The sequence below is a fragment of the Canis lupus genome, chromosome X (assembly GCF_011100685.1).
Source record: "Canis lupus familiaris isolate Mischka breed German Shepherd chromosome X, alternate assembly UU_Cfam_GSD_1.0, whole genome shotgun sequence".
NCBI lineage: Eukaryota > Metazoa > Chordata > Mammalia > Carnivora > Canidae > Canis > Canis lupus.
The window spans coordinates 40,827,747-40,852,540 of NC_049260.1; the positions used below are offsets into that span (position 1 = coordinate 40,827,747).

General features: G+C 37.9%; 1 protein-coding gene across 3 annotated transcripts in view; it reads left to right on the forward strand.

The window, feature by feature from the left end:
- Nucleotides 1-24,794, forward strand: part of JADE3 (jade family PHD finger 3) — a 137,084-nt gene that overhangs the window by 79,290 nt on the left and 33,000 nt on the right. For all 3 annotated transcript variants that reach the window (XM_038587245.1, XM_038587244.1, XM_038587246.1), the window contains exon 4: nt 14,018-14,175. In XM_038587245.1, the coding sequence (XP_038443173.1) occupies nt 14,018-14,175 (158 nt within the window). The remainder of the gene's footprint in view (nt 1-14,017; nt 14,176-24,794) is intronic.

Sequence of the window (24,794 nt, forward strand, 5' to 3'; positions counted from 1 at the left end):
AAGCAGACTCCCTGCTCAGCACAGAGCCCAATGCGGGGCTCAATCTCATGACCCTGAGATCATGACCTAAGCTTAAATCAAGAGTTGGAAGCTTAACTCACTGAGCCCCCTGGGCACCCCTAGTTGGGTCATTTTTTTAAATCCACTCTTTCAGTCTCTTTTAATTGAAATATTTAAGCCACTTATAGTTAATGTAACTTTTGGTATGATTTCGTTTAAGTCTGCCATTTTGCTGTTTGTTTTCTATTCTCTCTGGTTTTTTGTTTCTGTGTTTTATTTTCTGTCTTCCTGTAGATTACTCGAACATTTTTTTGAATCCCATATTGACTTTTCTGTAGTGCTTTGAGTGTATATCTTTGTGTAGATTTTTAGTGGTTGCTCTTGGGAAGCAACCTTAAGAAAGGAGGACTTTTTTAGTGTGGTCTCTACATTTTATCACTTCAAGTGAAATATAGAAACCTTAACCACTGGGGCACCTGGCTGGCTCAGTCAGTAGAGCCTGTGACTCTTAATCTCAGGGTCATGTGTGTTCAAGTCCCATGTTGTGTGTGAAGCCTACTTAAAAATAAAAGGAAAAGGAAAGAAACCTTACCATCTAGGTTCATTTATCCGTTCCCCCACCACCACCTTTATAATATAATTTTCTTAAATATTCTCTCTACACACTTTGAGAACTGTACTAGACAATGTTATAATTTTTGCTTTAACCAATAAACATTATTTTTAAATTCAAGAAGATAGTTTATTATATTTACCCATATTTTTCACTCTTGTTCTTCCTTTATTCCTGATGTCCCAACTTTCCTTTTGTTCATTTCCTTTCTGTTTGAAGAACTTCTTTTAGCCATTATTTTAGGGTAAGTCTGCTGGTGACCAGTTCTCTTAGTCTTCTTTCATTTGAGAATATCTTGGTTTCACCTTCATTCCTGAAGGATATTTTTACCTGATACAGAATTCTGGTTTAACAGTACTTTTCTTTCTGTACTTGGCAAATGTGCTACTTTCTTCTGGCCTCCACAAGTTTCTGGTGAGAAATCTGCTCTCATTCAAATAGTTGCTCCCCTGTAGGTAATCAGTCATTTGTTTTCCATTTGCTTTAAAGATTTTTCTTTGTCTTTATTCCCAAAGTTTGATTATGATGTGCCTGGGCATGGATTTCTTTTGGTTCATCCTATTGTTCTTGAATCTAGGTTTATATCTTCTACCAATTTAGGGAAATTTTCAGCCACTATTTCTTCATCTATTTTTTCAACTCTACCTTCTTTCTCCTCTTCTTTTGGGACTTAAATTGCATAAATGTTAGATCTTTTGTTATTTCCCCCAGGTTCCTCAGACTCTTCTCTTTTTTCAGTATATAATGTTTCTTTTGATCAGATTGGGTAATCTCTCTTGTTCAGATTCTTTTTATTCTATTAATTCCATTCTTCTATTGAATCTATCCCCGCCATGAGTTTGTTATTTCAGTTATTGTATTCCATTTCAAATTTTTTATTTGGTTATTTTTTTACATCCTCTATTCTCTGATGAAACTTTCAATTTGTAATTTCTTATTGAAGCATTTTTATGATGGCTGCTTTAAATTTCTTATCAAGACGATTCCAATATCTGTGTCATCTCAGTGTTGGTGTTATTGATTGTCTCTTCTCATTCCCAGTTCTTAGTATGATGAGTGATTTTCTGTTGTATTTGGTATTATATTATCAGACAGTAAGTCTTATTTAAATCTATTTTAGCAGGCCTCTGTTGTAGCTAGGCCAGTGGGGGAAGTAGGATGCTGACTCCATACCAACATTTGCAGAATTCCTAGGCTTCCCATCTTACTTCTGTTAGTTTCTAGGAAAGTGGTTCTGTGATCTCTCTGGGACAAGGGAGGAGTGTTTCCCTACTACTTTAGAGGAAATCCCCACCCTATTACCTCTACTGATAGCAGAGTGGTAGAGGTAAGGGGTACTGCATTACTGATGGCTGATGGTGACAGTCCAGGCTCCTACCCAGTCTCTGATGATACCACATTAAAGAGGAGGGGTACTTTGTTATTGTTGGGTGGGAGTGGATGTCAGGGCCTCTACAGTGATGTCCACTGATGCCACAACAATTGCCCTTTTCAAAAAAAGAAAACATTTTATACACCTTTTATGAATTATATTTCTTACACTCTATAGTTCATCTATTTAAAATGTATAATTCAGTAGGTTTTAGTCTAGTCATAAGAGTTGTATGACCATTACCACAGTCTAAATTTAGAACATTTTCATCACCCCAGAAAGAAACTCCTTACCCATTAGCAGTTATTCCCTAATTCCCCTACTCCCAGCCCCTGGCAACTACTAATCTAATTTCCGTCTCTATGGATTTGCCTGTTCTGGACAGTTCATATAAATGGAATCATACAATATGCAGCCTTTTGTGTCTGGCTTCTTAAACTTAGCATAATGTTTTCAGGGTTCATCCATGTTGTGGCATGTACCAGTAGTTCATTTCTTTTAATGACTGAATGATACTCCATTGTATGGATATTTCACATTTTGTTTATCCATTCATTAATTAATGGACATTTGGGTTGTCTCCATCTTTGGAGTATTATGAATAATGCTACTATGAACATTCATTTACAAGTTTTTATGTGGACATATGTTTTCAGTTTTGAGTTTACACCTAGATGGGGAATTGCTGAGTCTGTAGTAATTCTAGTTAACCATCTGAGGAAATGCCAGACTGTTTTCCAAAGGGACTTCAACAGTTTACACTGCCACCACCAGTGTCAGAGAGTGTTTAAAATGTGTTACTGCTGTGGACACCAAAGACTTCCTTCTAATTCTTCTGGTGACCTTGTTTTTGTCTCCTATCTTGGATTAGAGTCTTCCCTTTGTGCTTGTCCTTGGAGAGAGAGACTGTCCTTTGCAGCTCTCCCAGTATAAGCCACTGTTATCACTGGAGGCTTTAGCATGTAGTAGAGTATTGGGGAAAGACATTGTTCTCTAACCTTCCAATTACATCTCAGTCTCTGAAATGTGTAGTGGTCCTGTTTGTGGGGGTGAGATGGGGGAAGTGAACTTGAGGGGTAGAGCTTTTTCTGCCCTTGCCTCCTATTCCACTATCTGCCTGTAGCTGATATCTTCCAATATTCTCAGTCTCTGTCCTTAAGGTTCTCCCTTCTCTAGATTAAGGCTTTTTTTCCCCTGTGTAACATGGAGAGGCTGAGCTTGGGTGCTTTGCCTTTTTCCCCAGCACTAGTGAAATTACACCAGTGCCCTCACCTGATAGCCTTCCCCTGTAGGTGAAACTTTTTGTTCAGTAAGGGAGCCAGGACACAAAGCACCAGTGACCCAGACAGCACCCACCACTGGGAGAGCTTTCTCCAGGTTTTCCACCATCTTTCCTATGAGAGCCTAGTTGAGTCTCTAGAGGAAAAGCTTACAAGAGGGTTGGAACCCCTATTACTATAGCCCCCAGGAACTTCATTCTCTCTTGGTTGTCCTCACTTTGCCCCCAGCAATTTGTCAAATTTTCTGGGTTAAATGTTCCTGCTGTGGCTTCTGTCCCAGGTAAGCAAATGTTCCTGTCTTATGTCTCCCTGCAGGCATGTTTGTCCTTCCTTATATTGGCCATTTGTCCTGCAACTCATTTCTCTAATGGGTTTATGAAAAAATTGTTAATTTGCTGCCTGTCTTTCCTTTTTCTTCCTGTAAAGATGGGAGTTTCTTTTTTCTGACTGAAGCCTTATGTTTGTAATGAGAGTTTGTCATTGAAATGCAGTATAAATGATTGTTTTCACTGGGGCTTAATCCGCTGCATTAATAGATACATATTTTCTTTGATGTTTAGTGCTTCAGTGGGATTCCTGTGCATGCCTACCCCTGATTTATCCTCTAGAGAAGAGTTTCCTAGGGGTGTGTGAATTCCACGTATGTTTCAAGGGCTCTGGTAGCTTCTGCAAATTGTATACAGGCTTTTTTTTAAGATTTTATTTATTTATTTATTATTTATTTATTTATTCATGAGAGACAGAGAGAGAGAGAGAGAGAGGCAGAGACACAGGCAGAGGGAGAAGCAGGCTCCATGCAGGGAGCCTGACGTGGGACTCGATCCCAGGTCTCCAGAATCAGGCCCTAGGCTGAAGGCAGCACTAACCCGCTCAGCCACCCGGGCTGCCCTATACAGACTTTTTTAATGAAGATTTTATTTATTTATTCATGAGACACAGAGAGAGAGGGAGGCAGAGACATAGGCAGAGGGAGAAGCAGGCTCCTCTCGGGGAGCCTGATGTGGGACTCAATCCCTAGACCTGGGATCATGCCCTGAGCTGAAGACATGCTCAACCACTGAGCCACTCAGGTGTCCCTGTATACAGGCTTTTAAGGGTTTGTCTTTAATGTGTTTTTGTGTGTATGTGTATGTTAGTAGCCTTCATCTGATTCTCAAAAGGGCCCATACTCTTAAAGATGTTTCTATAAAGTCAGTTACCCTAGGAAAAGCACATGGTACTAGATGACTAATTTGAATGTATTAAAAAGTCTTCTATTCTTTCTCAAAAGCCAGGATGTTATCACATATATTAGTCCAACTGGTCTATAAAACATAACCTATCTTAAAGGATTGATGGCATATCATCTGTAGTTCCATAGTTTCATTTATTACGTCCAAGACTTTCTTAGCAACAGAGTGAAAGCTCACATATTTTAACTCAGCAGAGAACACTGCAATACCTTCACATAGAGCCTGTTTATGTCACTTTACCTGTATTTCCAACATGCTTGATTATTTGGTTTTCTGACCTACAGGAGATAAAAACTACCAAGCTTGCAAGTGCACACTTACTGTACAAAAAAGGGATAGTGAGGAAAAAAAGAAAGAAAAAAAAGGGAATAGTGAGGGATGGGAGAAAAATTTGCAAAGTAAACCTCAGATGTCATCTCTTGTGTGAAAATTGCCCAGATCTCCCAACTCAGACTCAATTGCTCACCCTCCTCCATCACCAGGGATGTATACTCTGTTGGGTAGTAGGGAAGCGGAGTAATCAAACCTGCCTAAGCTACCCAGAAGTACATTGCTTTGTGGTAATTAATGTTTCAGTTGATGTCAACCCAAAGCCATCAAAAATGCCCTGTTTGTTCTTTGTAAGAAAACTGAGAATTATTTTAAGCTATTTGAAAAATATTTCTGTGAAAAAAATATTTACATGACTTTAAAGTTTTAAACTTAAAAAATGAATAAGCTTTGCTCCATTGGAAAATTAACCTGGGACACAGTGTCTTTTAATAATACTGGGTACCTTTGTCATCATATAAGAACAAACTTGTATTCTTTGTTAGGTTTTCTTTGCCTAAGTGGTTGATTCTTTTAGATAACCTGAACATCCTTTTTTTTACCTTAAGATTGTATAATTCTAAGAAAATCACACTTAATTCCTTTTAATTAAATATAGTTACCATATTTGCAGCTGTTTTTTGTGCTGTTGGAGTGACATATATGTGGTCATTTATGTATAGTTTCATAGTTAAGTGACTATGATTCAAAACTAACCCGTTTCTCTGCTACATTCACATGGACCAGACAGTTTCCCCCTTTGTATCATATAGGAAGTAAATGTTTTGACTTTTCCTCTAAAAAATGTCACAGAAGTATTCAGACTAGCCTTGCTTTAAGAAACTGCCCACTGAGAAATGTTAATAAGAGCAGTAAAAGCCAGAGCTGTCCATGAAGGACATTTTCATTCTGTGGCTCTGGCAGGTTAAACATTGATATTCTAAGTATATTCATAGTGAGGCCTCCTTTGTTTCTGCATGCATCTGAGGGCCAAGATGTACATGCAATGTTGGACTTGGCATAGCTTCTGGGCAGTATGTTAGCCTGTGAATCCCTTCTTTGACCATAAACGAGCAGATATCTGGTAAGTACAAAGCTTTTTTGTTTCAGGAACTTTTGGGGAAACTACTAGTGCATATAAAATAGGCAGACAACTAAGAACTTGTAAAACTTCTCAACTTCATTAGCTAGGTCAATGTCAACATCTAGATCCTTCCTTCATTCATAATCTTTAATTTAGCATCAAATGCTATGTTTTACTTTATGAAGTTTCTTTGTTACCTTGTGGCCTATAGAGTGTTGGGTAGAGTTTTTGATGGGCCTGTTGCTTGGGAATCCTATCTTTGGGAGCATAACCATGCATGTTTTAGTTGAGCCATGAACTCACATCTCCTTTATCCCATCAACAATTACTTTTATGGACTAGATAAATAAGAGAACTCGGCTGTATACTTCTTTCTGCTTTTAGAAGTAAACTAGACTATGATGATGATAATAAAATAATAACCACAGCTAAAATTTATTTAGCAATTACCATGAGCCTAATACCACTCTAAGCCCTTTACATAAATTCAGCCATATAATTCTTATAACAACCCATGTGAGGTGTGATTATTATCTCCATTTTATGGATGAGTAAACTGAGACACAATTTAAATAATTTGTCCCAAATTAGTTGGTGAAATCAGTAGACCAATTCAGGTAGTCTGTCCCTGAGCCCATATTCTTTTTTTAAGGATTTTTTAAAAAGATTTTATTTATTTATTTGAGAGAGTGAGCAAGAGAGAGAGAGTGACTCACAAGCAAGGGGACAGGAAGAGGGAGAAGCAGACTCCCCCACTGAGCAAGTAGCCCAATGCAGGCCTTGATCCCAGAACCCCAAGATCATGACCTGAGCTGAAGGCAGATGCTTAACCAACTGAGCCACCCAGGTGCCCCTCTTTAAAGATTTTTAATTTCATTTTTGACTGTATAAATATTTGCCTGCTTCAAACATCCAACTATGAGACAAAATACATTCAGAAAGTTCTAGCTTTGGTCTTTTTCTCCCTCACTCCCAGAGATAGCCATTTTTTTTAAAAGCTTTTGGTTTATACTTTTATTGTTTCTTTATGAAAATATATACAAATACGTGCATATGTGTATGCTGTCGTATGTGTATACAACTCACATCTCTCTACCCAGGGTACACTAAAACTAGTTTGTTTGCCTGTATTCATTTAAAAAAAAAAACAAATTCCTTTTCTTATCAAAAGCAGATCCATGAGACCATTTTGGTAAATATATTTCATATCACTTTGCAGATATCTGCCTAAGTACTGAACTTACATTCCTATCCCTTCTTCAGCATTTTATGTTCTGCCTCATGCTTGGGATGTTTCTACAGCAAGATAAAGCAGACTCTTGCACTCTGCCTTGAGTAAAAATGCTTCTCTAGAAACCTTGGATCTGATGCTATTTAATCTGACTAGCTGGTAAAATTGAAATCAGGCTTATCCTATAAGTCTGCTATTTTTTCTAAAGATGGAAGAAAAATTATAATAGTCATTAGATTTAGCCTTCATTTGCTTAAGAAAAATAGATCTGAACTGATTGGTGTTCTTGAAGCCTGAGGTTTCCCAGACTTCACAGAATGTCTGTTCCCTGGAGGTTTGGTATTTCTGAAGCCATGGACAAGGGCCAGATTTCACTGGCTTCTGCTTTTGTATCTCTTTGTCTAGAGTCTTCAAGTTACTTTTCTGTTTGGTAAACATGTGTATTAGTTTCCTAGGGCTGCTGTAACAAATTACCACAAACTGGGTGGCTTAAAACAACCGGAATTTATTTTCTCACAGTTCTGGAGGCCAGAAGTCCGCAATTGGCCAGGCTGTGCTCCCTCCAGAGACTTTAAGGGAGATTCCATCCTTTTCCACTTCCAGGTTCTGATAACTTTCAGCATTTATTGATTTGTGGATCAATAAATCACTCCAATCTCTTAACTCCATGGTCACATTGCCTCCTTTTCTGTCTTAAATCTCTCTCTGCCTTTCTCTTATAAGGATACTTGTCATTGGATTTAGGGACCACCCAGGTGTTCTAGGAAGGTCTCTTCATCTCAGAATCCTTAAATTATTTATATCTGCAAAGATCCCTTTTCCAAATCAAGTAACAGTCACAGATTCCAGAAATTAGGATGCAGACATATCTTGGGGCGGGGCGGCACCATTCAACCTACTACAATATGTTTCCAGGCTACTTAGGAAACTATACAGAACAGATTTTCATAAGCAGTTACATCAAATATAAAGACATGACTTGGAAAAAAAAAAAGACATGGCTTGAGCTATATGAGATGGTGTGAGATTATTAAGCCCTAAGCATGGTTTGCAGTCATTTATTTTATGAAGTGTATCACATGGAAGATAATGAAATATTTTAGGAGGTTGAAAATACTTAGCTCTAATATTCTTTCCAGATCTAAGTTAGGATTTCCCGGGGATCCCTGGGTGGCTCAGTGGTTTAGCGCCTGCCTTTGGCCCAGGCCATGATCCTGGAGACCCGGGATCGAGTCCCGCGTCGGGCTCCCTGCATGAAGCCTGCTCCTCCCTCTGCCTATGTCTCTGCCCCTCTCTCTTTCTCTGTGTCTCTCATGAATAAATAAATAAAATCTTAAAAAAAAAAAAAGAAATGGATCAGTGTTCAGGAAAATGGTGACTGAGTTTTCTCCCCCTAGCCATCCAGAACACTGAGTTCTATGCAAAACATGTTAAATGGATATGACTGATCTTCTCTTCCTCTCCTTGTACAAAGCATTATGTAATAAACCACCAGGTTTTTTTTCCATAGACTGCTTTCTCCCTGCACAGTGCCCAATTAACTTTAATTGGCTAGGATTCTTGGTAAGGAAGTCATTTTGTTGCCACCTGGCCACCAGCATGTTTAAGGTTGGTTTCCTTCTCTACTTTGCTCAGATCATATTAATTCTTAATCTTCCCTAAGTGAAAGCATCAGGCATTTGCAGAGTTGTCCCTGCAAAGTAGCAAATGGAATGAGTCTTTATTCATTTAAGTGGCATCATTTGATTATGTGATAGTTCAGTCCTATGCTCTGAAATGTTGTCAGTTTAAACAGAACGGCACCAGTGGAGAATTAACTGCTTTATTGGATCACGCTTTGTGCCTCTACTTTCATGTTACACATAATTTGAACATGTTTCTCCTCAGAGAACCTTTATTAGCATTAAAGCCTAAAATGTTTGATTGATAGCATTTTTTCCTTTGATCTTCCAGAAATGTGGAAGTGTTTATCTTCAGCTTGCCAGTGGATGGTTGATTTTTTTCCAAACTAGAAATTAGTAGATGAGGTATAGACCAGTGTATGTATACTTCTATGTGAAAGTGTATTCCCTCATTGCTTAGACTTCACCTGGGCCTTCATCACTGACATCGTTGCTGGGTTAGCTTAAGACCTCATGGCATACTTTTTTCTGTTGCTGAAAAAATGCAGAATCATAAAGCTTAGACTTCCATAGTCATTTAAATCATGTATCCAGGCTGGTGGAGCATATTTCTGTGCCCCTTAGTCACGCAGGGACATTTTCAGCCAGAGGATAACAATACATCAAACTTGGCACACCTGGGTGGCTCAGTCGGTCAAGTGTCTACCTTGGGCTCTGGTCATCATCCTGGGGTTCTGGGATTGAGTCCCACATCGGGCTCCTCGCTCAACAGGGAGTCCACTTCTCCCTCTCCCTCTGCCTGCCACTCTCCCTACTTATGCATGCACGTGCTCTCTCTTTCTCTCTCTGTTAAATAAGTAAAATCTTCAAAAAAAAAAAAAGAACAAAAATAGTACAGCAAACTTTAGATGGATCCTAGTTCCCATATTGTCAGTGCCTAATTGTGCTTAGGATGCAGAAAATGAACTATGGGAATCTCTTTGTTTCCCCAAGTCCAAGTTGTAGCTGTACTCCTATCATCATCCTCTACCTCTGGCCTTCGAACTTTTCACACAGCTAGGGCTTCCTTGCTAGGGGTAGGGTTAAAGCTTGCACTGGGGTCCTCTTGGCTGCCACAGTAGACATTTCATTTCTATCCTTCTCACCCCCGAGGAATTCACTGAGAGCAATAAAAACTGATAAACCAGATTAGATCATAAGAGGTTAAAAAAGAAAATAAAGGACATTTTTTAAAGATCTAAGTACAAAGATGACAAATAGAATAAAACTATAAACCTTCTTAAATACAAAAAATGTAATTAAAAGAGCAAAGAATACACTAATAAAGATGCATAAGGATTTATAACATAATACATATAATTATCAAATATGACAGTTGAGCCCATATATCTGAGACATATTAGTATGTCTTTATTTTATTTTTTAAAGTATTTTATGTATTTATGCATGAGAGACATAGAGAGGGAGGCAGAGGAAGAAGCAGGCTCCATGCAGGGAGCCAGACGTGGGACTCATCCCAGGTCTCCAGGATCATGCCCCGGGTGGAAGGCGGCGCTAAACCACTGAGCCACCAGGACTGCCCTAGTATGTCTTTTTAAAGAAAAAAATTTTATGGTTCACAAAACAAAACACAACTGTATGCTGTATACAAGAATATACCTAAAACGCCTGTTCAGAAAGGCTAAAAATAGAGATGGACAAAGGTATGCCAGGTAAATGGTAGGAGGAGGAGTGAGCCTGATCTCAGACAAAGTAGAAATCAAGCCCCCCCAAAACAAAGAAGCCTTTTTAATTTTTTTAAAGATTTTATTTTTTCATGAGAAAGAGAGAGAGGCCCAGAGACACAGGCAGAGGGAGAAGCAGGCTCCCTCTGGGGAGCCGGATACGGGAATCGATCCCAGGATCATGACCTGAACTGAAGACAGATGATCAACCTGAGCCACCCAGGTACCCCAAAAAGCCTTTTTAATGCTAAACGCTACAATTCACTGTGAAGTTGTAATACTTAGGAGTAATTATACACTGAATAACACAGCAACCACCTTTATGGAGCAAAAACTGTGGAAGAGTCAAGGAGAAGTAGATAGAAACACACTAATCATAGTAGGCTTTCATACAGATTAAGTGAACAAAAAAGTGAGGAGGTAGAAGATATAACTTAAGCAGTAAGGTACAGATGATGAATATATATCTAACTTGAAACCTTGATATTGGAAATAATAGAGGATATATCTTCTCAGGGTCTATGGTACACAAAATATCAAATATTAAGTCACAAGGAAAACAGTAATTTCCATTATTACATGGACATAATATAAACAATACTCTGATCACAATGCAGTAAAACCAGAAATTGCTAATAAAAACAAAAAGGTCCTTTCCTATGGAAATTTTAAAACCTTGTATTAACTCTTGGGTGAAAGGAGAAAAATACAAACTGAAATCATAGATTTTTTAAACCAATGACAGTTTAAAACAACCCATCTCAGATGTTTGCTCTATATCTTAAATTATGTGATAAGAAAAAGGAGGCAAGCATTGTTCGTTCCACCTACTCTTAATAAATTTTCTTATAAAAATTACTTTAAGTCTCAATGTTTCTAATGTTTATAGTATATTAAAATATTATATTTTTCATTTTTATACACTTAGAGCCAACAATAAGAATTTCTAGTATTTTGACCAAAATGTTTAAAGGTCATAGAAGTCATAATTTTCCCCATTAATTATTAGGATTGCTTTTCACAGTTTCCATATGCACTATCATTTCTGTGGTCTCACACTTCTGTGCAAAGTAGAACTGCCTACACTTTGTAAGCCTCTGCAGAAATAAATTTGAAATACTGGATAACATAGATAACTTCCTATGGAAATACAGGTTACCAAAATTGACTCCATTAGAGGTAGAATGCTTAAAGTGATCAATTTCCAAAGAAGTAGAGAAAATAAAGCAACTACCCCACGATGAAAGCACCAAATCCGGATGGTTTCCTAGGGACCAGAAAGTCCCAATAATTCTCAGGTTTTTCTACAGCATTGTAACAGAAGGAAAATGTTCTAATTCTTTTTGTGAGGCATGCATAACTCTGATAACCTAAACCTAAAAGGCAAAGACAATTTATAAAAAAAAGGAAAGAAAGTTAAGATAAATATCACTCATGAATATGATATAAAAATACTAAATAAAATATTAGAAGACAGAATATAATACCATATTTTAAAAATGTATCATGACCAAATGACATTAATTCCAGAATTGCAAGTTTGTTTTGATGTTAAGAAATACAGTATATTATGCTATATGTTGGCAAATTGAACTCCAATAAAAAAAAGAAACACGGTATAATCATACAGCATATTATATCTAAGGAAAATAATTATATAATTATTCTCATATATGCAGAAGAAATCTTTAACAAAATTCAGTACCCAGGCATTCAAAAACATTCAAGAATAAAGAGGAACTGTGAGATAATTTAACATAGATACTATATATATACCATAGTCCTCAACCTAGTATCTTAATGAACACTGGAGTCATTTCCCCAGATTTTAGGAAGAAAGCAGAAAGATCCACTATCCCCATTACTATTCCAAATATTAGTACAGTATTTTGCCAATGCAGTTAAATAAGAGGAACCAATTAGAGACCTAAGACTAGGTAAAGAAGATATGAAACTGTATGCAGATGATATGATAATATATCTAGAAAACCATAGGAAAAGCAATGATAAAACTAACTCAAGCAATAAAAGAATTCAGTAACGTAGCAGGATATGAAGTTAACGTATAAAATCAATAGTTTTTATAAGCAGTTAGAGGATATAAACATGCCTGGGGCATGTTGTGATGTAGGAAATTCAGGAAATATTCAAAAACAGATGGGATGTGTTCAAAGACCACAGGCGCTAGCCAACCCAAAAGAGCTCCCAACGATCAAAGGTGGAACAATTTGAGCAACAACAGCAACAACAAAAAAAATAATACTGGATTTTAACCCAAAGAATAAGCTATATATCCATGAGTCTATAAGGATATAACTAAATAGTTGAATAAAACAAGTAAGAGGGAAGAAGGACAGATCTTTCTTTCAGAGGAATTCCAATTAATAAGTGTAGAAGGACTGAGGGAAATAGAAAATCACCATTAGAATACCACAGTAATAATTCTTTCAGGCAAGATATCCACCAGTGGATGCTAAAATTAGCTCATGACAGTTTGAGGCAAAACAGGATTTTTTTAATAATCTCAAAGTATCTCCTCAAAGATGTTTATTAATTACAAAGGGAAATACAGAAACCCGCAGGGGAGAAAACCAGCGAAACACACTACCTTAACCAAGCAATCAAGTTTAACATCACCACTGATAGGACATTGGCATTATACGTCCTGATACAATGGAATGAGAAGGACACAGCATCATTTCTAGGGTATTCTTGCCAAAAATGACTAACTTTAATCATGAGAAAACATCAGACAAACCCAAATTGTAGGGATAATCTCTAAAATACATGACCAGTATTCTTCAAAAGTGTCAAGGTCTTCAAAGACAAGGAGAGACTGAGAAACTGTCACAAACTAGAGAATACTAAGAACACATGACAACTAATTGCAATGTGGGATCCTGGATTGAATTCTGGAACAGAAGGATATTACCAGAAAATTAGTAACATTTTAATAGGGTCTGTAGATTAATTCATAGTATTGTAGTAATGTTAATTTTCTGGTTTAGGTCATTGTACTCTGGTTATGTAAGATGTTAACATTAGAAGAAACTATATGGAGGGTATATAGGAGCTCTGTCCTATTTTTGTAACTCTTCCATATGTCTAAAATAATTTCTAAGTAGGGGCAGCTGGGTGGCTCAGTTGGTTAAACATCCCACTCTTGATTTCAGTGTAGGTGGTGATCTCAGGGTTGTGAGATTGAGCCCGTCAGGCTTCATGCTAGGCAGAGATCCTGCTTAAGTTCCTCTCTCTCCCTACCCCCCGCCAAAAAAAAAAAAAAACCATAATTCCTATCAAAATCTCAGAAAGAAAAAAATGAAGATATTAAAATAATTTATAAGTAAATAAAAAATATAGTGATGCCTAAATAAGTAATTAGAAGTTATCAGAGGGTGTTTAAACTGCTTAATTTGAGAGTTAAATAATTGTTTTATACAAACTGTATAAATAAAATCTTTTTTTAAAATTTAAAAAATAAAAAGAGGACATGAAATGGTGTTAGTTGCATAGTGATGGTCTTCTCAAGATGTGTACAATGTCTTCTCAGGTGTTCCGGAAGGACCTCATCAGTGCCATGAAACTTCCAGATTCTCACCATATTAGTCCTGACAGCTATTACGTCTTTGCGGACACATGGAAGGAAGAATGGGAAAAAGGAGTCCAAGTACCAGTCAGTCCAGACACTGTTCCACAGCCTTCCCTCAGGTATTTGCATGTTTGCACCTTTGACTCAGGGCCCAAATGCTCTTACAGTTATCTGTGTGCTGGTTGGGGAGAGATTGCAAGGCTAAATTATACATTCATAATATAAAGTCACATACCATGTTCACCACTTGACATAGATCAGTGGCAGGTGATACCAGGCTAGGATGGGTCTGTAGTCAAGCTCATGGATTTAGGGATCTAATATGTGCTCATTCACAGGGTCAAACTATTTGAGGTCCAATCCGAAATTGTGATAGGTTTTGGAGAGTAAAATTTCCAAGTCTGACTCAACAATCAATAGCATTTACTAGTCTTTGAAGAGAAACAGAGCATTAATTACATAACCTCGTAATAATCCTAGTAATATATAACCCCATGAGAAGTTGCTTTGTTATAAGAGGGACATCATAGTGATAGCATCTGTAAATAAAGGGCCAAAACTTTCAGTTTGTAAAATGCATAAATCCAAATGAAAGGAGATGACTAGAACATCAGGTTGACTGTAAGCACATAACCTTCATTTACAAAGACTTGAGAAGAAAATTTAAGTAGGAGAGGACTTTTCTGCCAGAGGAAGTAATAAGTTCAGCTCCTCAAGAGTAATGATTGGTTTGGAAGCCATTTTTCCTGACTGATCTTTGTGTTCCCGTGCTTTGCACAAAGGCTGGCATGAAATAAAATGCTCAGTATAAGTTTGAGTGAAGGAAGGAAGGAATAGAAGGAACAGCACCAGATGAGGGGGCTGGTGGGACCTGCTGCTTACTATGAGAAATACCTCACTGTACATCTGTCTTTTTCTAGTACATGTTAGATTCTTAAAGGGCAAAGATCACATCTTTGAATTGTATGCCTCTGGCATTGGGTTCTTAGGTCCTAGTCATGCCCCAGAAATACTTGTCAGATCACTTCTAGAAACTGAGCTCAGGCTGTCTACGAGAGACCAATGCTGTTAAGGAAAGTTCCAGTCCTGCTCCACACACTTCCTGAGTCTCACTACCCCCATCATCATCAACACTGTCTCCTACTCCTAAAAATCAGAACAGCATCACGAATGGACACAAGAGTCAGACATTTTCATGTCCTTCTTGTCAGGATTTTTATATACCATAGCATTAACATTGGACACACACACATATGCACACACACAATCATCACAAGTAGAGGAGTGTAAAAATGGGTAAGGTAAGAAAATGTGATAGTGGGCACAATGAAGGCAAATACTGTGTGATTAGGAGAGAAAAGAAAGAAAGACAACAAGATGTGGCTATAAGCTGCCCTAAAAGCAGAGGGACTGTCAAGCAGGAGATTTTCAATACACACTTACTGATATAAGGAGACTAGGGCAAAGGAAGCAAAGAGGAAAATGAGTGGATGTTAGGAAAGAAAATAAATGAAGAACCAAAAGCCAGGGGTTCTTTATAGATAAGAAAAACAAAGATGAAGATAGGAAGGGAAGGGCATAAAAACAAGATTAGGGAATAACCGTAATAACAGTGTCTTCTATTTTAACCACTCGCCTTTCCTATTCTAAAAAAGATTTTTTCACTTTCTCAGCCATGTGATTGAATGAGTGTATTGTAAGTAAACATACATTACAACTAACAGACTTAAAAGTGTCTTTTAAGTCAAACTAGGAAAATGGGAGGTAGGGGAATTTCACTAAGTTCCTTAGTCAAGTTCCAAGTTTGTCACATGATCAGCATGGACTTTTATAAATGTGCAGGTTGCATTTTCTTTTAAGATTTTTAAAATTGAGATATAATTGATACAATTTTTTATCAAGATAGAATTCACATGCCATATAATTCACCCTTTTAAATTGCATGGTGGTTTTTAGTGTATTCACACTTATGCAGCTATCACCACTATGTAAAGCCAGAACATTTTCATTACCCCAGAAAGAAACCCCACATCTGTTAACAGTTACTCCTCATTTTCCCCTTGCTCTGGCTCCTGGCAATCACTGTATTAGTCTGCTAAGGCTGTCATAACAAAATACCACAAACTGGGTGGCTCAAACAACTGAAATGTATTTTCTCACAGTCTGAAGGCTAGAAGTCTAAGATCAAGTTGCCATTAGGGTTGGTGTCCAGTGAAGCCTTTCTTCCTGGCTTGTAGACAGCTAGCTACCTTCTCACTGTGTTCTCACATGGCCTTTCCTCTGTGTGCATGTAGGGGGAGAGATAATGAGACAGAGGGAGAGGGAGGAAGAGGTGGAGATCTGGTGTTTCTTCCTCCTCTTACAAGGACACCAACCCTATCAGATTAGGCCCCCACTCTATGACTTCATTTAACCGCTGTTATCTCCTTATAGGCCCCATCTTCAAATATAATCACACTAGGAGTTAGAACTTCAACATAAAAATATTGGGAGAACACAATTCAGTCTATAACAACCACAAATCTACTTTCTTTCTCTGTGGACTTGCCTATTCTGTATATTTCACATAAACGGAATCATACAATGTGTGGCCCCTGAGCCTGACTTCTTTTACACAGCATAATATTTTCAGAGTTTATCCATGTTGTATGTATCAGTATTTTGTTAACTTTTTATGACCAAATCATATTCCATTGTATGGATATACTGTATTTTCTTAATTTGCTCATCAGTTGATAGATATTTGGATTGTTTCCATGTTTTAGCTATTATGAATAATGCTGCTGTGAACATTCTTGTACAATTTTTTGACTGGATTTATGTTTTCATTTCTCTTGGGTATATACCTAGGAATAGAATTACTGAGTCATATGAGGAGCTGTCAAACTGTTTTCCAGAACATCTGCATTGTTTTACATTCCTACCAGCAATGTATGAGGCTTCCATTTTCTCCATGTCTTCACCAATACTTGTTATTGTTTGTCTTTTTATTATAGTCATCCTAGCAGGTCTGAAGTATATCTCATTGTAGTTTTATTTTTTTAATTTTTTTTTATTTATTTATGATAGTCACACAGAGAGAGAGAGAGAGAGAGAGAGAGGCAGAGACACAGGCAGAGGGAGAAGCAGGCTCCATGCACTGGGAGCCCGACGTGGGATTCGATCCCGGCTCTCCAGGATCGCACCCTGGGCCAAAGGCAGGCACTAAACCGCTGCGCCACCCAGGGATCCCTCTCACTGTAGTTTTAATTTGCATTTGCCTAATGGCTAATGATGTTGAGTATCTTTTTTTCATGAGCTTAGTAGCCATTTGTATATTCTTTTTGAAAGAGAACTTTTCTACTTTATTACAAAGAGAAGAAGACTTTATGTGACTTTTTTCTCTTCCTATGAAACACTACTGTTCAAAGAGCCAAAGTGAATCATCTCAGTTTACTTCTTTATGTTCCATCACATTCACTTTGGAATAGATACCCTCAGCTGCTGCAAATCTGACCTGTTGGTAAACAAGGCAACAAAGTCCCCTGACCAGCAGTTTTGGAATGTTCCATTTTTATGTAATGCATCCATGCATACCCCCTGTATATATTTTCTTTGGAGAAATTATTCAGATATTTCCTCCATTTTAAAAATTGGGTTATTTGTTTTTTTATTATTGGGTTCTAAAAGTTTCTTTTTTAAGATTTTATTTATTTATTCATGAGAGACACAGAGAGAGATAGAGAGAGAGGCAGAGACACAGGCAGAGGGAGAAGCAGGCTCCATGTAGGAAACCCGACATGGGACTCGATCCTGGGTCTCCGGGATCATGCCCTGGGCTGAAGGCAGGCGCCAAACCGCTGAGCCACCCAGGGATCCAAGTTCTAAAAGTTTCTTACACGTTCTGGATACAAGTCACTTACAAGATATATGATTTACAAATATTATCTCTCCTTCTGTGAGCTGTCTTTTCACTTTCTTGGTGGTGTCCTCTGAAGCACAAAAGTTTTTAATTTTGATGAAGTTCGATTTACTTTTTTTCTTTGGTTGCTTATCCTTTTGGTGTCATACCTAGGGAATCATTGCCTAATCCAAGATCTTGAAGTTTTACACCTGTTTTCTCCCAATAATTTTATAGTTTTATCTCTTACACTTGGGTCTTTGATCCATTTGAGTTAATTTTTGTATGTGGTGTGAGGTGTTAGGGTCCAACTTTATCCTTTTACATGTGGATATCCATGTGTCCCTGCTTATTTGTTGACAGCTTCCTTTTTGAAAGTGATGGACACTAAACCCCAACCCCACCCTTGGTTCCATGAGTCCCTTACAAGCCTGGCTGCTGTGGAAGAAAACAGTTCTCGAATCACCAAGACATCCCAGTTGTATTTTTTTAAAATCCCCACTTTCACAAATCTACCAAAGTGAATTTTTAGGGATTTTTTCCTACTTTGAACTGAGATGTTGATTTCTCTACTTACACTTCACTCTGTCTAAATATGTTCATTTTCCCCCCACACTGTATGACAGAACACTGTGTTCCTTTTTTTTGAAGTGCTTTCTTCTTTTTTTAAGATTTTATTTATTTATTCATGAGAGACAGAGAGAGAGAGAGAGAGAGAGATGCAGAGACGCAGGCAGAGGGAGAAGCAGGCTCCGTGCAGGGAGCCTGATGTGGGACTCGATCCCAGGTCTACAGGATCATTCCCTGGGCTGAAGGTGGCGCTAAACCACTGAGCCACCTGGGCTGCCCCTGAAGTGCTTTCTTCTGACATAACTGCCAAATCTAAGCAAATGTAAATGTTTTATAACCAGACCTTACAATAATCATTTTTAAATTTAAAGCTAATATCTTCAGTGATCATGTATTACTTTCATATAAAGAAGAAATGTTATTATTCAGTTGTAAAGATTCTTCCCACCTTCCAAATTTTAAAAATCATAAATCACTGAACATCAAGAGCATGATGATATTCCTTAATTCTATGCTAAAGATTTTTAATAAAGACTCTTTGGGACACCAAAGAGTGGGTGGCTCAGTGGTCGAACATCTGCCTTTGGCTTAGGGCATGATCCTGGGTCCAGGAATCGAGTCCTGCATCAGGCTTCCTGTGAGGAGCTTGCTTCTCCCTGTCTGTGTCTCTGCCTCTCTCTGTGGTCTCTCATGAATAAATAATTTAAGAAAAAGACTCTTAAACAGCAGTTCACAATAGGATATAAACAATACCAGAATGTCAAAAATGTTCTAATACATTATTTTGAATTGGCTCTTCCATGTTAGTTTTGGCAAAATTAAAACCTAATTGCTTAGTTACTTTCTTTTCTACTGGTAGAAATCTCTTCTCTAGAGAAAATATTCTAAAATATAAATCTGTTAGAGAAATTTAAGACTAAATCTAATGCATTACAGTATAGTACTCTCCCACCCCCCATTCCACAGGGGATATGTTCCAAGATCCCTGGTGGATACCTGAAACTGTGGATAGTGCCAACCCCTGTGTATACTATGTTTTTTCCTATACATACACACTATGATAAAGTTTACTTTATAAATTAGGTACAATAAAAGATGAACAATAATTACTAATAAAATGTAACAATTATAACAGTATACTATAATACAAGTTATGTGAATGTGCTCTTTCTCTCTCTCTCAAAATATCTTACTGTACTGTACTCCTCGTGATGATATGAAATGATAAAATGCGTATGTGATGAAACAAAGTGAGGTGAATGACCTGGGCACTGTGACATAACATGCAGCTGCTATTGACTTGGCTGCTATTGATACATAAGAAGAGCATCTGCCTCCAGGCCATGGTTGACTGTGGGTAGCCGAAACCACAGAAAGGGAAACCACAGATAAAGGGGGACTACTGTAGTTATTTATGTTAAAACATACGTGAAAATATTGGGAAATAACTTTACAAATCCTTCTTTGCGTTAGTCAAGATAGGCCATTTACTATAACAAACATCCCCCAAAGTCTCAGCATCTTAACACAGTGAAGGTCCTTCCTGTTTCTTACCCATCTAGTGTAGGTCGGGATGTGAGTCCCCTCTGCCCCATGTGGTCCTTCAGGGACTTGGGCTCTTTTTATGAGTGGCTCCTCTATCGACTAGGTCCATTTCCACTCCCTTCTCTCCCCACAAAATTCTAAATCCAGTCTGCAAGGGAAGACAGACAGCGTGGAGGGTTATAGAGGTAGATTGGCGGGAGGGGGTGGAGTGCTAGGATTTTCTCCAGATTTTCCCCTCTCCTGCATTGTCCTTTCTGCAGTTATCTTGTCTCTATAGTGTAGTTGTGTGTGTGTGTGTGTGTGTGTGTGTGTGTGTGTGTGGTGATTGAGGGGAGGGATAGACAATGACAGAGCCAGCTTGCACTGTAAGCTACAGCTGTTTAGGTAAGTCTGTTGACTACCACAAGGAATTTTTTGAAAGCAAGTTCAACAAATAAAGATGGTGTTAACTTCATTACATGTTTTTAGGTAAACTATGGGTAGTTTTTCTTACACTAGTCAATAATAAACAAGCGTGGATCAATTTTTGTTTGTTTTAGGTTTTCATTTGTATATTTAAATTAGTTTCTGTTGCAGTAAGGTTCCAAACAGTGCTTCATGTTTGGTTGAAAGGAAGTATGCATTATAATTTGTATGATGGGAAAGTAGTTGATGTATTTACTGTGTGTATGTGTATATTTTTAACATCATAGGTGAATTGTTGACTTATTGTAAAAACAAAAAGGAATCAGAATGTGAAACATTAACCACATAGTGTATATATGCTTATACACATGCACATGTATTTATGTATATATAAATAAGTGGGAATGTTCTATAACTTGCTTTTTTCACTTAATAGTATATCATCAATCACTAATGATACTGAAAGAGGGAGTAACTAGATATTCAGACAGGCCCCTAGTTATCCTTGGAATGTAAACATCGAACTAACTGGACTATTTGTTCACTAACCTCCAGACTCAAATATATAACTACCAATTCAGCACTTCCATTTGGCTGTCCAGTAGGCATCTCAGACTTCAAATGCCCCAAACTGAACTATTGATCGGCCCAAACTGGTCCCACCTGTAGTTTCCCACGTTTAACTGATGGCAAATCCATTCTTCCTGCTGTAACTGTCTTTTCAGTCTTTCAGGCCAAAATTCTTTAAGTCATCTTTGATTCTTCATTGCCTCATACCCCATATTCAGTCTTAAAGGAGAGCTTCTTGGGCCCACTTTCAAAAGATAATCAGATTCCATATAGTAAGTCAAAGGAAGAATGGCCCTGATGATAAATGGGAGCCCAAGCCCACTTCCCACTGCATTGCGCCATTTCATCATGTCTTCCTCACCTCCCCTGCTCATCTTGCCCCATTCTCCTCACAGCTCCTTTCCTGTTCTGTTCCATGCTGCAGCAGCCTCCCATCCTTGCTTTCAATTATGAGAATCAGTAAGAACCACTTTCATACACATATCTTAAAATTCAAAGCATTCCTTTGATGGTTTTCCCATTTACTACTGCCTCCATACCTAGCAGTTCAAGCAACTATGTTATCATACTCATGGATTCTGTGGGTTAGTAATTAACATGGGGCAGAGTGGGAGTGGCTTGTCTCTGCTGTATGATACCTAGGGCCTCATCCAGGAAGACTTGAAATTTGGGGGTAACTCAGTGGCTGGGGGCTAGAGTCGTCCAAAGGCTAATTCACTAACATGTCTGTCACCTGGGCTGGGATGGCATAGACTGTACTTGACTTCACCATGTGTTTTGATCTCCTGACAGCATAAAAATCTCAGCACAGGCAGACTTTTTTTTTTTTTTTAGGCGGACTTTCTTATAGACCTCAGGCATATACACATGTTCCAGCCAAGGAGGTGAAAGCTGTATTCCCTTTTTTTAAATTTATTTATTTATTTATGATAGTCACAGAGAGAGAGAGAGAGAGAGGCAGAGACACAGGCAGAGGGAGAAGCAGGCTCCATGCACTGGGAGCCCAATGTGGGATTCGATCCTGGGTCTCCAGGATCGCGCCCTGGGCCAAAGGCAGGCGCCAAACCGCTGCGCCACCCAGGGATCCCTGTATTCCCTTTTATGACCCAGCCTCGCACTTCTCATATCATCACTTCTGCCATATTCAGTTGGTGGAAGCAGTCACAAGCCTTTCCTGATTCAAGAGGAGAAATATATTTCACCACTTGATAAGAGAGTAGCATAGTCACATTGTGGAAGAGCATGTGAGATTTTGAAAATACCAGCCGTCACCAAAATTATAATTGTCCTTTGTTTCATAGATGAGACATGGAGTTTTGTAGAGAAGGCAGTCAGCCCGGATGGCAAGACTAACAAGGGGAAACTTGAGAAACTACTCCTAGAGACATTATTACAGGGGCTTCCTATTTAGATCGATTTTAAGATATTTATTTCAATCCTTTAAAAAATTCATAATGATATGATATTTGTGCATTTTCTGTGCCGTTCACAAATGATCCTAATCTACTCATTAGGAAATGAAACGTAGTCTCTCCCTGCCAGATATTTAGATCAACCAAAGACATACTGAAGACTCACTGTGCGTAAGATACAGTAGGAGGCCACAGGTCAAGTTAGAGTGGTTACAGCTTCCTTGCCTTGCCTCCTCAGTGTCACAGCAGTGTTCACATGGGCCAGAAGGTAGCTGGCCTACCCTGGGAGCAGGTGGATAGGCCTTTTTTCCCATGGAGCTAAGCAGATGTGATTGTGGGTCCTTTTACCGAAGGTCAGTCACCCAGAAGGTTATGACAGCATTCATTAACGCATCCAAATTAAAAACTGTACTTACTAAACATCATGCTAGCAAAATTGCTCATACTTCTGGGCTTGTGAGCTTTTGCTGATTTGATCACTTGGTCTGGTGACCATTTAAAGAATGCCTGTATACCTAGGATATATTGGCCAGAGAAGAAAATGACCCCAGGATAATCCTGGAATTTCCCCCAGCTATAGCAGTGTTATACGTCCTTGAAGATGTTAAAGCTGCGTTTTTTAAAATCCCAAAGTAATATTTCTCACTAATTCTCATAGACCCTCCTCTCTCCTTGTGAGATTTGAATTAACTTCACCTTTTACTCATGCATTTCCTTGCCTTTAGTATTACTGGTTAAGTCTATAATATTTTTACTGTCATAGATTCAGTCCTTAGATTCAAACCTTTATTTCAAGATACACATGAAAAGATGAGTGACATAATTGTCCTCATTATCATTATGAATTTTGCGTTGAAGTGTAATATACACACACAGAAAAGTAACCAGAGCATAACTGTATAACTCAGCGAATTTTCATGAATTGAATACACTTGTTTACCTGCCACCTAGATGGAGAAATAGAATGTTACCAACACTGCAGAAGCCCTCCTGTTTATACCCAAATTGACCTCCCTCTCCATAGGTGATAGTTTTATCAGTCTTGAACTTCGTACTGAGATTAGATTGTTTTGTTCATCATTATGGTGGTGAGATTTATCCATGTTGTTCATTAAGTTTCATTTCTATGTCATATTCCATTGTGTGAATATACCACATTTTATTTATCCATTCTGATCTTGATAGGTATTTGGATTGTTTCCCTTTTTCAGCTAATATAGACATTTTCGATTTTTTAGTATACATATACTGTTTTGTTAGGTATATTCCCCAGATTGGGTTTACTAGGTCCTAGGATATGTGATATTCAGCTGTGATACCTACTGCCAAGTAGCTTGCCAAAGTGGTTATACCAATTCAGCACTCCCACCAGCAGTGTGGGAGAGATCTGTTTGCTCCACTTCCTTATAAACACTTAAGTTAATGTCAGTTTTTGGTCAGTCTTTCCAACTTTAGCCATTCTGGTAGGTAATAGTAATTTTTATTTTGATTTGCATTTCTGTGTTAATGAGATTGAAAACCTTTAAAAAGTTTTCTCACCATCTGGATAGCCTTATCTGTGAAGTATCCAAGTTTCTTGCCCACTATTTAATTGGATTGTCGGTCTTTTTCTAATTGATTTGTAAGAGTTTATTATATAATATTGGTGATAAATAGAAGTTTTAAAATCTCTTCCATTATGGCTGATGGCTTTTATGTCTTACTTAAAATATATTTGCCTTCAGGGCACTTGGCTGGCTCAGTCAGAGGAGCATGTGAATCTTGATCTTGGGGTTATGAGTTCAAACCCCACGTTGGGTGTAGAGATTACTTAAATAAATAAGTGTGTGTGTGTGTGTGTGTGTGTGTGTGTGTGTGTGTGTGTTTGCCTATCCTGAAGTTTCTTCCAGAAGTTTAATAAGCATTGGTTTAATTCAAGAACATTTATAGTCTACCTTGTTCCACAGAGGATTTGAGACAATTGATATGAATAGTTGGCAAAATATTCCTCCTTTTAGAACAAGATGAATCTTGAAAAAAAATTAAATATTCTATAATTACCTCCTAGGCCATGCACCAAATAAGCATAGCATATTTAATCTCATTGTCTCTGGAGAATTCATATGCATGTCCTGTCATTTTAAGTTGGGTTCATTTCAGTTGGAAGCAGGCCTCTGTCAGCAGTTCCCAAATTTTTAGCTTCAATTGATATTTTAGGGTTCTGTTTTTTTTTCTCAAATATTTGTTGCCTTTGGCTTTAAAAACTCCAAATGGTAGAAAAATTAAAATGTGCTTGTAGTTATTAACTTTATTAACTTTATTCAACATACGCTATGCAGAATCATAACCTTTTGGAAGAATGCTTAGGAAGAAATAT